General features: G+C 42.3%; 1 protein-coding gene across 1 annotated transcript; it reads left to right on the top strand.

Annotated features, from left to right (window-relative positions):
• Positions 1–1,812: 1,812 nt before the first annotated feature.
• Positions 1,813–7,097, top strand: LOC140200820 (trypsin inhibitor ClTI-1-like). Its single transcript, XM_072264439.1, has 4 exons — positions 1,813–1,888; positions 4,935–4,975; positions 5,069–5,178; positions 7,006–7,097. Exons 1-4 carry the CDS (start codon positions 1,834–1,836, stop codon positions 7,049–7,051), a joined length of 252 nt encoding a protein of 83 aa, XP_072120540.1. The 5' UTR covers positions 1,813–1,833; the 3' UTR covers positions 7,052–7,097.
• Positions 7,098–16,890: the final 9,793 nt, after the last annotated feature.

Below are 16,890 nucleotides of genomic sequence, written 5' to 3' on the forward strand. Positions count from 1 at the left end.
TATCCCTCGTTCCATGGTTATTTGCATCAGAAACAATTATGTATCAACAGATGAAAAATTGCACTGTTCAGTCCCATAATCTCAGTAAATCTTTAAAATAGCACAAAAGATATTTGAAACTTTACTCTGTAAATTAACTACTGCTTACACAGTATTTGAAAAATGTAGCAAATAATTTACCACCGGTGATGTGTTCATGGGAATTTCAAAAAATACGAACACCTGCAAGATTTGTTCAAGTGATTGCTATGGTCTCCACATCATCTATCATTGGCTTTGATAATAACTACCCTGTTACTTTGGTGCAGGAAAATTAATTGCAGATTTCTTTGGCAGAATGCTCAGTCCCTAATTGAAGCGAATGATTATGTGATTAACGTTTTCATATAGCAATCAATCTGGTGCAATCAATTATTTGACTTACTTGAAAGCAGATAGTAAGGTAAAAATTTCCCTCACCCTCCTCCAACAGCACTCTGGAATCAAGGAACTCATAAAAGGACAATGGAGAGATTTTAAACTATATATCCCTTTGAAAATATATTTGAGTAACAGAAATTAATTGCTTCATTCTTTGATAAAGTGCTCATGGCCGATATTCCACATTAATAGCTTATTCCTACTTTTGATGAATTTTGTATTGAATGTATCTATTTCCTTGAATCTATTCAGAAATGTGGCGGCCACAGGTTTTTTCGGAACAGAATTCTACAAGTTTGCCACTCTCTGAATGATGAAATTTCTCCCTTTCTTGGTATCAAAGTCCAGCATACCAGTTGTATCCTAAACTGTTTTCTCCATGTTGGCTTTTGGTGACAGGTATATAAGGACATCCGGGTTCCTTTATATGTTAACCTTACCCAGTACAATGTCATCTGAAGAATATTCTACCTTTATTCTGCCACAATATTTCCTTCCGCTATGGATGACTTAGTGTCTCAACTTGCCCACTTACTCAATTTGTCTACTTTATCCTCAATGACCTCCTCAAAGCCCTATCTAGTTTTATGTAATCATTAAGCTTTAAGGATTATTTTCAGTTCCCTCATCTAAATCATTGATTAACATTGTACATATTAAGGCCATAGAACTGACCTATGCTGTACTTCATGAGTCATCAGTTGCCACATAACAAAAGAGCAACTTATTCCTGCCTGTCAACCAACTGCTGATCCACATGGAGGTATTACAACCAATCCCATATTGCTCTAATTTTGTAATTACCTTCTTATGTGGGAACTTATTAAAGATAGGCAAGACACAGCATAGCAAGGCAATTCTGCACAGTAGATAAATAAATAAATTCTGATCTTATGAATGACATGCACTTTAGTAAATACATAAAACAATATTTGAGGCTAAATTTAGATAAAGGGATGAATAACATTTGCTTACTCAAATACAATACTGTATTGATATTTTAAACTACGATTAAATATTAAAGGAATGAACAAATATTGGTCATATGTTGATATATTGCTGAAGTGAATAATTAATGACATTGAAAAATCATTGTCCAGCATTTTTGTTAGTTATAACATAAACCAACACTTAGTAAAAAATTCCTGATAAGCTGAGGTAGATTATGAAAAACTTACTTAATACCCGTCAGATAAACAAACTTACTTGGAAGGTTAACAAGTTGAAAGTAAATCTTTGAAAGTGATTTGCAACATCAGGAAACAAGCATATAACTAATGCAGGTGCACATAATGTAATGGATTATGCTTTGATATGTACCTAGTGATGTCACAAACATGGTAACTAGGGGTCATGCAAAGATATAAATACTGCTGATACCGAGTGGTCCGAAGCAAAGCAAGAGACTTCAAAATGAAGAAAACAAAATATTTTCTCATTGCAACCCTTGTGATTTTCACTTTTGCTGGTGAGTACAATCACTTAGAAATTGGTGCATTTCACCACAATATTCAAAATGATTGGTAAGTTTTTAAAAGCCATTGTTTTATAACGTACAACTACCAGTTTTCAATTTCAGTAACATATTACTTTGACATTAATAATATCTGCATATGGAATAAAAGTAAACTGGCATTTCTAATTAACTTAAGTAGCCAGCCCAGTTGATTGAAAATAGATATATATATAGCTCCTAAATCCATCCCTCTGCAAGGATTGATTTATAGTGAATTACTGACAAAGTAAATTTCTTAGATTACCCCATTAGGTTCTGACCTTTGAAAAGTTGTGCACATTTCTGAATTCAGTTCACTGGGAGTTACTTTATACACAGTACAGGTTTACAGTATGGATTTATTGGAAATAAAATAGCACTTTGCTTGTTTAAATATTTCATACGGACCTTCAATTATTGTCTTTTAATTTGCAATACATATTTACAGTATTTCGGTAGATAAGCCTACAAGAGGAGAGACTGTACTTGATTTGGTATTGGGAAATGAACCTGGTCAGGTGTCAGATCTCTCAGTGGGAGAGCATTTTGGAGATAGGGATCATAATTTACAATAGCATTGGAGAGGGATAGGAACAGACACGTTAGAAAAGGTTTAATTGGAGTAAGGGGAATTATGAGGCTACCAGGCAGGAAATTGGAAGCTTAAATTGGGAACAAAGGTTCTCAGGGAAAAGTATGGAAGAAATGTGGCAAATGTTCAGGGGATATTTCTGTGGAGTTCTGCATAGGTATGTTCCAATGAGACGGGGAAGTTATGGTAAGGTACAGGAACCATTGTGTACAAAGGCTGTAATAAATCTAGTCAAGCAGAAAAGCTTACAGAAGGTTCAGAGATCTAGGTAATGTTAGAGATCTAGATTATAAGGCCAACAGGAAGAAGTCTAAAAAGGAAATTTGGAGAGCCAGAAGGGGCCATGAGAAGGCCTTGGCGGGAAGGATGAAGGAAAACCCCAAGCCATTCTACGTGAAGAGCAAGAGGATAAGACGTGAAAGAATAGGACCGATCAAGTGTGACAGTGGGAAAGTGTGTATGGAACCGGAGGAAATAGTAGAGGTACTTAATGAATACTTTACTGCAATATTCACTGTGGAAAATGATCTTGGTGATTGTAGTGATGACTTGCAGCAGACTGTAAAGCTTGAGCATGTAGATATTAGGAAAGAGGATGTGCTGGAGCTTTTGGAAAGCATCAAGTTGGATAAGTTGCTGGGACCAGATGAGATGTACCCCAGGCTACTGTGGGTGGTGAGGGAGGAGATTGCTGAGCCTCTGGTGATGATCTTTGAATCATCAATGGACAGGAGAGGTTCCAGAGGATTGGAGGTTGGTGGATGTTGTTCCTTTATTCAAGAAAGGGAGTAGAGATAGCCCAGGAAATGATAGACCAGTGAGTCTTACTTCAGTGGTTGGTAAGTTGTTGGAGAAGAATCTGAGAGGCAGCATTTATGAACATTTGGAGAGGTATAATATGACTAGCTAGCATGACTTTGTCAAGGGCAGGTCATGCCTTACGAGCCTGATTGAATTTTTTGAGGATGTGACTAAACACATTGATGAAGGTAGAGCCGTAGATGTAGTGTATATGGATTTCAGCAAGGCATTTGATAAGGTACCCCATGCAAGGCTTACTCAGAAACTGAAGAGGCATGGGATCCAAGGGTACATTGTTTTGTGGTTCCAGAACTGGCTTGCCCACAGAAGGCAAAGAGTGCTTGTAGATGGGTCATATTCTGCATGGAGGTCAGTGACTACTGTTGTGCCTCAGGAATCTGTTCTGGGACCCTTACTCTTCGTGATTTTTATAAATGACCTGGATGAGGAAGTGGAGGGATGGGCTAGTAAGTTTGCTGATGACACAAATGTTGGGGGTGCTGTGGATAGTGTGGAGGGCTGTCAGAGGTTACAGCTGGACATTGATAGGATTTAAAACTGGGCTGAGGAGTGGCATATGGAGTTCAATCCAGATAAGTGTGAGGTGGTTCACTTTGGTATGTCAAATATGATGGCATAATATAGTATTAATGGTAAGACTCTTGGCAGTGTGGAGGATCAGAGGGACCTTGGGATCCGAGTCCATAGGACGCACAAAGCAGCTGCGCAGGTTGACTCTGTGGTTAAGACGGTGTACGGTGTATTGGCCTTCATCAATCGTGGAATTGAATTTAGGAGCCGAGAGGTAATGTTGCAGCTATAGAAGACCCTGGTCGGACCCCACTTGGAGTACTGTGCTCAGTTCTGGTCGCCTAACTACAGGAAGGATGTGGAAGCCATAGAAAGGGTGCAGAGGAGACTTACAAGGATGTTGCCTGGATTGGGGAGCATGCCTTCTGAAAACAGGTTGAGTGAACTCGGCATTTTCTCCTTGGAGCGACGGAGGATGAGGGGTGACCTGATAGATGTGTATAAGATGATGAGAGGCATTGATCATGTGGACAGTCAGAGGCTTTTTCTCAGGGCTGAAATGGTTGCCACAAGAGGACACAGGTTTAAGGTGCTGGGGAATAGGTACAGAGGAGATGTCAGGGGTAAGTTTTCCTCAGAGAGTGGTGAGTGCATGGAATGGGCTGCCGGCAACGGTGGTGGAGGAAGACACGACAGGGTCTTTTAAGAGACTTTTGAATAGGTGCATGGAGCTTAGAAAGATAGAGGTCTATGGGTAAGCCTAGTAATTTCTAAGGTAGAGACATGTTTGGCACAACTTTTTGGGCCAAAGGGCCTGTATTGTGCTGTAGGTTTCTGTTTCTATTTTCTTTGTTGAATTAACTTATGTGGCGACTCAAGATGATGGTTACAAAAGAAATGTTTTTAAATTAACATACTTGGATATTATTTTTGATAAATCTTTCATCTTAGATTTCAAAAGACCACTTTCAGTTTCCAGCATGTTTTAATGTATTATCTTGAGTTATTGCCTTGCATTACATTTCACGTAAAGATGTTGGCTGCAAAATCAATTTAGTTAATCCATCAGTTACAATAAAATTACTGTATTTTCAGGTATGGCCATATGTAGTCAGACTGATGACGAAATGGAACAAGTAAGATTATTTGATTTCCCGTATGACAGTTAAAAGAATTTTCCCAGAATTTGTTTCCTATTATTGAGATGTGACATTTTTAATTCTTTACAGCCGGCCTGTGATAAGTATATTTTTCCAGCATGTCCAAGGAATTATGCTCCACTCTGTGGCACAGATGGTAAAACCTACTCAAATGAGTGTGTGCTGTGCATGGAGATCAAGTAAGTAAATTCATTCTCTCTTTTGATGAGGTAGATGAGTAGTAAAGATCGATCACCTGAATCTATTGCACAGTCTATTTGTAAAAATAATGGTGGGATCTCTTATAATAACACAAATTATATAAATGAGTTACAAACAATATTTTGCCATGTGTAGGCATGCTATAAATCAAACAGAAAATTTAAAAATCTCTCAATAAGTTAGGAAACAAAATTATTGAATTTTATATCAGTAAACTATTTTCATATTGGAAGTATTACCAATAAAACAAATCTAATTTAAAGATTCATATATCATAAAGGAATAAGACTGGCAGAATGTATCTGAAAAATTCTGAGAAATGGTGAATGTAATTTCCAACCATATTAACAGTTTAGAATATTATGAATCTGAGTTACATTGGCTCAGAATGTTTTTCAGACCTACTGACCTTTTAGAAACCTTGCCAAAGTTTAGAATTGTCTCGATATTTTTTGTCTGCCAAAAATTTAGTCTGATATTACCTGACAATAACATAAAACCTAGACTACCCTTCTGCCTCCACAGATGCAGCCTGACTCACTGAGTTCCTCCAGCAGATTTTTTGCACTGGTCTGCACTTACTTAGAACAGATTTTTACCTGAGGCTCAGTGATGCAGATGGTCTTTTGGTTGTAAGTGGCACCATGGGGAAGTATCCCACCCATAGAAATTATCTGAAAGCTACTAAACCATGCTCCCTGCCTCATCAAACTGTCAAATTTTTTAATGACATATTCACAAACATTTAAAAGCTATTAAAACTGTTGTTTTAATTATTACCGTTAGAAGGTGTTTTAAAATGCCAAAAGAGTCTTAAAAATACTGCAATTAATTCAAAAGATGACCAGAAACTTAACTCACAGCTGTTCCTCTGCATTTGAATTAATGAAGGTGAAAGAGCAGCAGGGCTCAGTGGGTAGATTCTGCAGTGCAATTGCTGGGGAACTGGAGGAAGTTAGAACTCTTCTGTGGAACACCTCCAGTATTAGAGTACACTTTAGCAGCTGCAGTGATCTCCTTGCAGGAATCCAGGACTTCTGTGACTGCACATATTTCTAACCATTCTGAATTCTTCATTGGTCACTGAGGAAAATGCCAGCAGTGTCCCATTGCTCAGTAAAAAACAGGGTATCGATATTTGAGACTGAGCCATTCCGCTTGTTGACAAGGAAGTATAATATGGAATATGTAACTGAGGCACACAGATGGAGATTGGTTACAGATCTGCTATGCTCTACTAGAATAATAATTCCACTTTATAATTTGTATTCTGAAAGTACACAGAAACATAATTATAACACTGATGTTCCAGAAGGTCCGAGAGAACTCATGACCACTAATTCGATGGGAATACCCAGAAAACTAAAATGTATTTGCTACTACAGGTCGATGAATGATAATGTGTATTGGCCACTATGGATCTGAAAGTGTAGAGTACAATTAAGATCAGTTAATTTATCATCGTCCGAAGAATATTAACAATTAAATGCTGAATTAATTATGATGCTTTAGTTAGTGGATGGAGAAATACAGATGAACTTAAACATTCCAAGGATGTGATAGTGAATAAAAGCTTTATGATTGCCTTATTTGTGTGAATATATCAACATGTTTCAGATGTTCATGTTGAAGTTCTGCCATTTTCAATTTATACCAAGTTTATCTAACTTTAGACATGTTCTCAAGTTCTAATTTGTAATCAAAGAACCTTGAGCTCAGCTGTTAGTCTACTTTGCCAGTAATCAAAGTTAACAAAAAATTCAATAATCACTAGCTCACAATAAATATTCTTAATTCTTCTTCAGGCAACGAAAGGCCAACATTCGTATACGTAAACCAGGACGTTGCTGATTTACACATTTCAACACGAGAATGAAAACCGCATTTTTGCAAATGCAATGACAATCTTCTTGATAAATAAACAGCAAAATTGCTTACCATGCCTTGATTTTATTTTCACTCTCTTAAAAACCGGTGTAATAATCTGGATAGCTTAAATTTGTTTAAAATTGAGCTTTTGTCATGAAAAGCAATGCCATTGATTCCACTGTGGGGTTAGGTTCATTAATTCAGAATCAGAGTCAGTATCAGTTTTATTATCACCGGCAAGTGACGTGAAATTTGTTAACTTAGTAGCAGCAGTTCAATGCAATACATAATCTAGCAGAGACAGTAAAAAAAGTAATAATAAATAAAATAAAACATAATAATAGATAAACAAGTGAGTTACACATATTGAATAGATTATTAAAAAATGTGCAAAAACAGAGATACTGTATATTAAAAAAGTGAGGTAGTGTCCAAAGCTTCAAAGTCCATTCAGGAATCGGAAGTCAGAGGGGAAGAAGCCGTTCCTGAAACGCTGAGTGTGTGCCTTCAGGCTCTGTACCTCCTACTTGATGGTAACAGTGAGAAAAGGGCATGCCCTGGGTGCTGGAGGTCCTGAATAATGTATGCTGCCTTTCTCAGACACAGCTCCCTAAAGATGTCCTGGGTACTTTGTAGGCTAGTGCCCAAGATGGAGCTGACTAGATTTACAAACTTCTGCAGCTTCTTTTGGTCCAGTGCAGTAGCCCCCTCCATTCCAGACAGTGATGCAGCCTGTCCGAATGCTTTCCACGGTATAACTATAGAAGTTTTCGAGTATATTTGTTGACATGCCAAATCACTTCAATCTTTCCTAATGAAGTATAGCCGCTGTCTTGCCTTCTTTATGACTACATCAATATGTTGGGACCAGGTTAGGTCCTCAGAGACCTTGTGCCCAGGAACTTGAAGCTGCTCGCTCTCTCCACTTCTGATCCCTCTATGAGGATTGGTAAGCATTCCTTAGACTTACCCTTCCTGAAGTCCACAATCAGCTCTTTCGTCTTAATGACGTTGAGTGCCAGCTTGTTGCTGCAGCACCATTCCACTAGCTGGCATATCTCACTCCTGTCCAATACATTTCTTTTCATAAGCATAGTTTTGAAGAGAGGTATTCTATCTTGGATGATGGGCGATTGCGTGGTGGTATATAATGTCAGGTGTGGTGATTTGATGACAATCCACTAAAGAGCAAGTTAGTGTTTCTCATCTGAAAACAAATTCCTTGAAGCAGTTTAGAAGTGAACATAAACAACGTACATAGAGCATAGAACACAGTACAGCACAGAAGCATGCCCTTGTCAGGTCTCCCCAAAATCTCCATTGCTCTAATCTCTTCTCACATCACATGCCCACTGGGTAACATCCTGTAAACCTCTTCTGCACCCTTTGAAAGCCTCCACATCGCTCTTGTAATGGGGCAACCAAAATTAAAGGTAATACCCTGATTAACCACAGTTTTACAAAACTGCAGCATAATTTGCTGGCACTTCAACTCAACGCCTCAACTAATGAAGGCAAGTAGGTCATAGGCTTTCATTACTACCCTATCAAACTATGCATCTGGTATGCAGTGGGTAGCTGAATGATTTACAATGCCAGTGATCAGGAAATTGGGGTTTAATTCCCACTGCTGTCTGTAAAGCATTTGCATGTTCTCCCCATTATTGCGTGGGATTCCTCCAGAAGCTCTCATTTCCTCCCACATTCCAAATACACACACAACTTAGGGCTAGTATGCTGTGAGCATGCTAGGTTGCCACAGGCTGAATGGCAAAACTTATGGGTTGTCTCCAGCACATCACTACAAATGACCCATTTCACTGAAGGTGTATTTCTATATACATCTGACAAATAAAGCTAATTATTTTTAATCTTTAATCTTCGTCACTTTCAGGGAGCTATTGACTTGAACCTCGAGACCCTTCTGTTCAGTACAAAGTCCAGTGTCCTTGTGGGAAATATGAACAGCTACTGCTCCTGTCTGACTGCCTCACGTGGCTGGAGCTGGAGCTGGACTCACTCAGAAGCATCAGTGATGTTGCAAGTTTCAGGAACCAGAGCTTCAGTGAGGTAGTCATGCCAGAAATTTCGGCAGCAAGTTGCCAGGTGACCACCAAGAAAGGTAGAGGGTGTAGGCAAGGGGGTGCAAGATACCCCTGTGGCTATTCCCCTCAGTAACAAGTATATTGTTTTTGATCTTGCGAAGTAGTGTGGTGAGCAGGTGGGGAAGCATGGCTTTTCAGAGAAGAGCTGCAGCCGCATTCAGGTCTGTGGCACAATGCATGGCTCATAATACACCCTGGGGAGACAAGGAGAAAGTTTGATTGGAGACTTGGATAGTTAGGGGACAGACAGGCGTTTTTGTGCCGATGATCAAAACAATACAATGGTATGCTACTTCCTGAGTGCCAGGGTAACGGATATCTGAATTTTTACAGCATCACTATCAAGAGTGTCCTGGCCAGCTGCATCACCATCTGGTATGGGACTTGCAAGGCATTTGACCACATCTCTACAAAGTTTGAGAGGATCACTGGGGTCTCTCTTCTAAACATCAGGGATATTTATCAGGAGCACTGTGTGTGCAGGGCCTCGGCATCGCCAATGAGCCCTGCCATCCATCCAACTACTGTATCTCTTTGATCCCCTGCAATCAGGCAGGAGGTATCGCAGCATTAAGACAAGAACTGTTAGGATGACGAACATCTTCTTCCCCCAGGCCGTAGGACTACTTAACTCCCTGTCACCACCCTGATCTCGTCACATATGAAATGCCAGCAGCGTTATACCGTTTACTTGTTAACTTCTGTCATAAAGACAGAAATCTTTAAAACTCTTCTGAGGTGTATATATTTCAATACTAGGAATATTGCAGGGAAGGCAGTCGAGTTGAGGGCGTGGATTGACACGTGGAATTATGACGTTATAGCAATTAGTGAAACTTTGCTACAGGAGGGGCAGAACTGGAGCTTAATATTCCAGGGTTCCGATGTTTCAGATGTGATAGAGGCAGAGGAATGAAAGGTTGGGCGGGGGGGGGGGGGTAGCATTGCTTGTCAGGGTAAATGTTACAGCAGTGCTCAGGCAGGACAGATTAGATGGCTTGTCTACTGAGTCCTTCTGGGTGGAGATGAGAAACAGGAAAGGTATGGCCACATTAGTGGGGTTGTATTATAGACCACCCAATAGTCAGCGAGAATTGGAGGAGCAAATCTGCAGAGAGATAGCAGGCAACTGCAGGAAACATAAAGTTGTGGTGGTAGGGGATTTTAATTTCCCACATATTGATTGAGACTCCCATACTGTTAGGGGTCTAGATCAGCGGTCCCCAACCACCAGACCGCAAAGCACTTGATACCAGGCCGCGAGAAAACGATATGATTTGGCGATAGGAGTCACCTGCACCTTTCCTCATTCCCTGTCACGCCCACTGTTGAGCTTGAACACACGCGAGCTCATTACGCACGCGTCATCTATGTCAACACGGGAAGGAGATCAACTCCTCAAGCTTGTAAATGACGGCGGGCTGGAAAGCATGTTTGACATAACATCTCTGCCGGCATTCTGGATCAAAGTCAAGGCTAAATGTTCTGAGATAGCCACGAAAGCACTGAAAACGTTGCTTCCATTTCCAACATATCTCTGCAATGAATGCAATGAAAACTAAATTGCGGAATAGACTGGACATAAGGAACCTCCTTCGAGTATCGCTGACTCCCATCAACCCTCGATGGCACCGTCTTGTTGCAGGGAAACAAGCCCAGAGCTCCCACTGATGCAGCGATACTGGTGTGTTGCAATGATTTTATATGTTCATACGGGGAAAATATGGGCTGTGTGTTTAATATCCAAACGTTACTTAAAATGTTATGATACTATTGACTTATATAACCATATAACAATTACAGCACGGAAACAGGCCATCTCTGCTCTTCTAGTCCGCGCCGAACGCTACTCTCAGCTAGTCCCACCGACCTGCACTCAGCCCATAACCCTCCATTCCTTTCCTGTCCATATACCTATCCAATTTTTCTTTAAGTGATAATACCGAACCTGCCTTGACCACTTCTACTGGAAGTTTGTTCAACACTTACTTCAAGCTCCTCTGTCCTCCCTTGATAATTGACTTATCGCTATATTCATGCGAGGAAAATAGGCGCTGTGTATTTAATATTAAATTCGTTAGATAAACCCTTTTAGAAACGAATTTGAGCGTATTAGCCACTTATCACCTATATTGCATCCGTGATTAATACCCCTCCCCGAACAGAATCGCCAAAAACGATTTGTGGAAAAAAGTCGGCACATACACACATGTGCACTGGTGCCCGCGCAAGGCTTCATCATCATTGTAGTCTTTCTCGGGGCCAACCCAACGTATTTGACTGCTACACTTGTTCGTTGGCAACCCTACCACCAACTCCTCCCCCCGCCCCCCCCCCCCACCAGTCGGCTGGTCCGCAAGAATATTGTTAATATGAAACCGGTCCTCAGTGCGATAAACGTTGGGGACCCCTTGTCTAGATGGTTTAGAGTTTGTAAAGTGTTTTCAGGAAAGTTTTCTAAATCAATATACAGAGGTACCAACTAGAGGGGATGCAATATTGGATCTCCTGTTAGGAAACAAGTTAGGACAAGTGACAGAAGTGTGTGTAGGGGAGCACTTTGGTTCTAGTGATCATAACACCATTAGTTTCAACTTGATCATGGTCAAGGATAGATCTGGTCCTAGGTTTGAGGCACTGAACTGGAAAAAGGCCAAATTTGAAGAAATGAGAACAGATCTAAAAAATGTGGATTGGGACAGGTTGTTCTCAGGCAAGGATGTGATCGGTAAGTGGGAAGTCTTCAGAGAAGAAATTTTGAGAGTGCAGAGCTTGTATGTTCCTGTCAGGATTAAAAGCAAAGTGAATAGGAATAAGGAACCTTGGTTCTCAAGGGATATTGCAACTCTGATAAAGAAGAAGAGAGAGTTGTATGACATGAATAGGAAACAGGGAGTAAATAAGGTGCTTGAGGAGTATTAAAAGTGCAAGAAAATACTTAAGAAGGAAATCAGGAGGGCTAAAAGAAGACATGAGGTTGCCTTGGCAGTCAAAGTGAAGGATAATCCAAAGAGCTTTTACAGGTATATTAAGAGTAAAAGGATTGTAAGGGATAAAATTGGTCCTCTTGAAGATCAGAGTGGTCAGCTATGTGTGGAACCAAAAGAAATGGGGGAGATCTTAAATGGGTTTTTTGCATCTGTATTTACTAGGGAAATTGGCATGAAGTCTATGGAATTAAGGGAAACAAGTAGTGAGATCATGGAAACTGTACAGATTGAAAAGGAGGAAGTGCTTGCTATCTTGAGGCAAATTAAAGTGGATAAATCCCCAGGACCTGACAGGGTATTCCCTCGGACCTTGAAGGAAACTAGTGTTTCAAATTGCAGGGGCCCTGGCAGATATATTTAAAATGTCGGTGTCTACGGGTGAGGTGCTGGAGGATTGGAGAATGGCTCATGTTGTTTAAAAAAGGATGGAAAAGTAATCCGGGAAATTATAGACCGGTAAGTCTGATGTCGGTACTGGATAAGTTTTTGGAGGGAGTACTAACAGACAGAAGCCACAAGCATTTGGATAGACAGGGACTTATTAGGAAGAGACAACATGGCTTTGTGCCTGGTAGGTCATGTTTGACCAATCTATTGGAGTTTTTCAAGGAGGTTACCAGGAAAGTGGATGAAGGGAAGGCAGTGGATGTTGTCTACATGGACTTCAGTAAGGCCTTTGACAAGGTCCCGCATGGGAGGTTAGTTAGGATAATTCAGTCGCTAGGTATACATGGAGCGGTTTTAAATTGGATTAGACATTGGCTCAATGGAGGAAGCCAAAGAGTGGTGGTAGAGAATTGCTTCTCAGAGTGGAGGCCTGTGACTAATGGTGTGCCACAGGGATCAGTGCTGGGTCCATTGTTATTTGTCATCTATGTCAATGATCTGGATGATAATGTAAATTGGATCAGCAAATTTGCTAATGATACAAAGATTAGAGGTGTAGTGGTCAGTGAGGAAGGTTTTCAAAGCTTGCAGAGGGATTTGAAAAAGCTGGAAAAATGGGCTGAAAAATGGCAGATGGAGCTTAATACAGACAAGTGTGAGGTATTGCACTTTGGAAGAACAAACCAAGGTAGAACATACAGGGTAAATGGTAAGGCACTGAGGAGTGCAGTAGAACAGAGGGATCTGCGAACACAGATAAAAAATTCCCTAAAAGTGGTGTCACAGGTAGATAGGGTCGTAAAGAGAGCTTTTGGTACATTGCCTTTATTAATCAAAGTATTGAGTATAAGAGCTGGAATGTTATGATGAGGTTGTATAAGGCATTGGTGAGGCCGAATCTGGAGTATTGTGTTCAGTTTTGGTCACCAAATTACAGGAAGGATATAAATAAGGTTGAAAGAGTGCAGAGAAGGTTTACAAGGATGTTGCCGGGACGTGAGAAACTCAGTTACAGAGAAAGGTTGAATAGGTTAGGACTTTATTCCCTGGAGCGTAGAAGAATGAGGGGAGATTTGATAGAGGTATATAAAATTATGATGGGTATAGATAGAGTGAATGCAAGCAGGCTTTTTCCACTGAGACAAGGGGAGAAAAAAACCAGAGGACATGGGTTAAGGGTGAGGGGGGTAAAATTTAAAGGGAACATTAGCGGGGAGCTTCTTCACACAGAGAGTGGTGGGAGTGTGGAATGAGCTGCCAGACGAGGTGGTAAATGCAGGTTCTTTCTTAACATTTAAGAATAATTTGGACAGATACATGGATGGGAGATGAATGGAGGGATATGGTCTGTGTGCAGGTCAGTGGGGCTAGGCAGAAAATGGTTCGGCACAGCCATGAAGAGCCAAAAGGCCTGATTCTGTGCTGTAGTTTTTCTATGGTTTCTATAAGTGCACCTTATTGTTTGTTAATTTATTCGTGGTAATATTACTTTATATGTTGAATGCGTGAGTTATATGTAATGTGTGGTTCACCTCGGTCAGGAGGAATGTTGTTTCATTTGACAGTTTTAAAACAGAAAATACTAAACTTGAACTTAAACATGAACTTGATCTCCAAGCAGCTGCAGAACATTGTGAAGGAGGAGTGGGAGCTACCAAATGCTGAAGGACACATTGGCATCAACAACGTAGGCAGAGAAACCGCTGAGGCCCTGAGGAACGAAATTAGGCAGTTCACAGAAGATCCTCAAGGGCTGTAATCTCTGGATTACTCCCTATGCCACTTGCCAGTGAGGGAGGGAATAGGAGATTAGGGCAGATAATAGAGCTGGTGCAGGAGGGAAGGACTCTTGGACCATTTGTGGAAGTGATTACCTGCGTAAAGGGGAACAGGTTCCACGTGAAATTGAGGGTGACCGATGCCCTGGTAGTGAGATTTGCTAGTGATACACAGGAAGGTTTAAGACTAGTCTGGCAGCAGGGATGGGGTTGCTGGGACTCAAAATAGTAATGTAGCAGATGTGAAATTTCAGAAGGTTCTTCTGAATTTCCTGATTTCCAAAATATCAGGAGATCGGCTGGCCATCCTTCCAGTAAAGGGGCTCGTTTCCAGAGATAGGTTGGGTTGGGAACAACCAGTATCTGAATCATTGCCAACTTCTCATTACACCCATATTTTCAAATATATATTGGTTATGTGCATTGCATGAGAATTACTGCATGAAATCTTTGTGGAAGTTGATTACTTATAAGAATCTCCTGGAAATAATTACTAGGTGTCTTTTTTAAGATTATCCATTTTCCTTTGCATTCGGACCCAGATGTTCTTATCTATTTACTCTGTCATGTTTTTTATGAATAGTTTGTGTCATGGTCCAGTCCATGAGTCCATATTCCGGTTCACGGTCCGGTCCATGGGCTCAGGACTCTGAGTCTTCCCGCTGTCCCTTGTTTGACTAAATCAAAGGCACCTGATTCCCATCTTCGGGCTTGCAATGTAAGTAGCCTTGGGATTAAGTGTGGGCTGCTGGTTTGTCTTGTCAGTCCCCCTTGGAGCAACCTGCTGCTGGAAGGCTAGTGAAACCATTTATGATCTCTAGGCCTGGTTGGAGGACCACTGCTTCATGGAGCTTTGTTGCCACTTGTTCGAGTGGCCTTTGCGGTATGGATTTGGCTGTTTCCTGGGCCAGCTGAGTGGCAGCCAGCCATTCCGAGCTAGGTAAGGATCCGGCTGTTTCTGTAGCCAGCTGAGGTTGCTGGCTGAACTGAGACTCGGAGCTACCCCGGAGCAGAGATGGAACTGTCTGCTGTTCTTTGGTATTTTTCTCTTCTTGTCCTCGCCTCCAGGGGGTAAGTCAGGCCGTCTTACCGTTGCCTCGCGGGGGGTCTTGTCTTGTCTTGGCCTCCGTGTGGTAAGTCAGGCTGTCTTGCCATTGCCCTGTGGGGGGGTCATGTCTTGTCTTGTCCTGACTCCGTGGGGTAAGTCAGGCTGTCTTGCTGTTGCCCTGCGGCGGGGCGGGGTGGTCATGTCTTGTCTTGTCCTCGCCTCTGTGGGGTGTCAGGCTGTCCTGCCGTTGCCCTGCGGGGGAACATGTCTTGTCCTGCGGGATCCTTGAGGCTTGGGGTCCTTGAGGCTTGGGGTCTTGGGTCTTGAGCTTGGCTTGGGATCGTCGCGGCTTGGGGTCTTGGGTCTTGAGCTTGGCCTGTTGGGTAAGTCTGGCCATCGTGGCGTTGCCCAACAGATGGACCTGTTCCACCTTGGTGTGGAGAAGTTGAGCCCCGGCTTGTCTTAGGATAAGTCTCGGCTCTATGTCTATTTTCTGTCCTGTCTCATGTTAGTGTCGTGTTAAAGATGAGTCCCGGCTTGTCGAAGGATAAGTCCTGGCTCTATGTTGATGTTTAGTTCCTAGTCTGTCTCTGAGCTCCGAGATCCCAAGCCTTGAGGATCCCTCAGCCAAGCTCCAAGAACCCAAGCCTCAAAGATCCCTCAGCCAAGCTCCAAGAACCCAAGCCTCGAAGAACGCTCATCTAAGCTCCAAGAACCCAAGCCTCAAGGATCCCAAGCCAAGCTCAAGACCCAAGACCCCAAGCCGCGACGATCCCAAGCCAAGCTCAAGACCCAAGACCCCAAGCCTCAAGGATCCCGCAGCCTCAAGCCCCAAGACCCTAGCCTCAAGTCAAGCCTCGAGGATCCCAAGCCAAGCTCAAGACCCAAGACCCCAAGCCTCGAGCATCCCAAGCCGAGCTCAAGACCCCAAGCCTCGTGCATCCCAAGCCGAGCTCAAGACCCAAGACCCCAAGCCTTGAGCATCCCAAGCCAAGCTCAAGACCCCAAGCCTCAAGGATCCCAAGCCAAGCTCAAGACCCGAGACCCCAAGCCTCGAAGATTCCAAGCTCAAGACCCAAGACCCCAGCCTCAAGCCATGCCATGTCCTTGCCTGGTTCTGGGGGCCGAGCCCGAGGGAAGACCCAGGTTCTGGGTCCTTGTCCAGTCTCGGGCTTGGAGTACGAGCCTTGTCTTGTCTCCAAGCTCAGGCCTCTAGATCCCAGCCACATCCTGTCCTGAAGCCATGTCATATCCTTGCCTGGTTCTGGGGCCTGAGCCCGAGGCAATACCAGGATCTGGGTCCTTGTTCAGTCTCGGGCTCGGAGTCCAAGCCTTGACTCCTAGTCCATGGTTTTTAGTCCTGGTCCCGCTTTCCCTAGTCCAACTCTGCATTCTTGTCCCTGCACCCTGCCTGAATCCTGTCACGTCCCTACTCTAGTCAAGTCCTGTTCCTTGTACTTCAGTGTCTGTGTCTCGCATTTGGGTCCATTCCCAGCACCCCATTGTGACAGTT

Source organism: Mobula birostris, chromosome 7, assembly GCF_030028105.1.
Source record: "Mobula birostris isolate sMobBir1 chromosome 7, sMobBir1.hap1, whole genome shotgun sequence".
NCBI lineage: Eukaryota > Metazoa > Chordata > Chondrichthyes > Myliobatiformes > Myliobatidae > Mobula > Mobula birostris.

What these genes read in the sequence shown, in the direction of transcription:
- LOC140200820 (XM_072264439.1), top strand. Translation starts at nt 1,834, where the DNA reads ATGAAGAAAACAAAATATTTTCTCATTGCAACCCTTGTGATTTTCACT. An exon ending in CTGATGACGAAATGGAACAA is followed by an intron (nt 4,976 to 5,068) that starts GTAAGATTATTT and finishes AATTCTTTACAG; the next exon opens with CCGGCCTGTGATAAGTATAT. An exon ending in GTGCTGTGCATGGAGATCAA is followed by an intron (nt 5,179 to 7,005) that starts GTAAGTAAATTC and finishes ATTCTTCTTCAG; the next exon opens with GCAACGAAAGGCCAACATTC.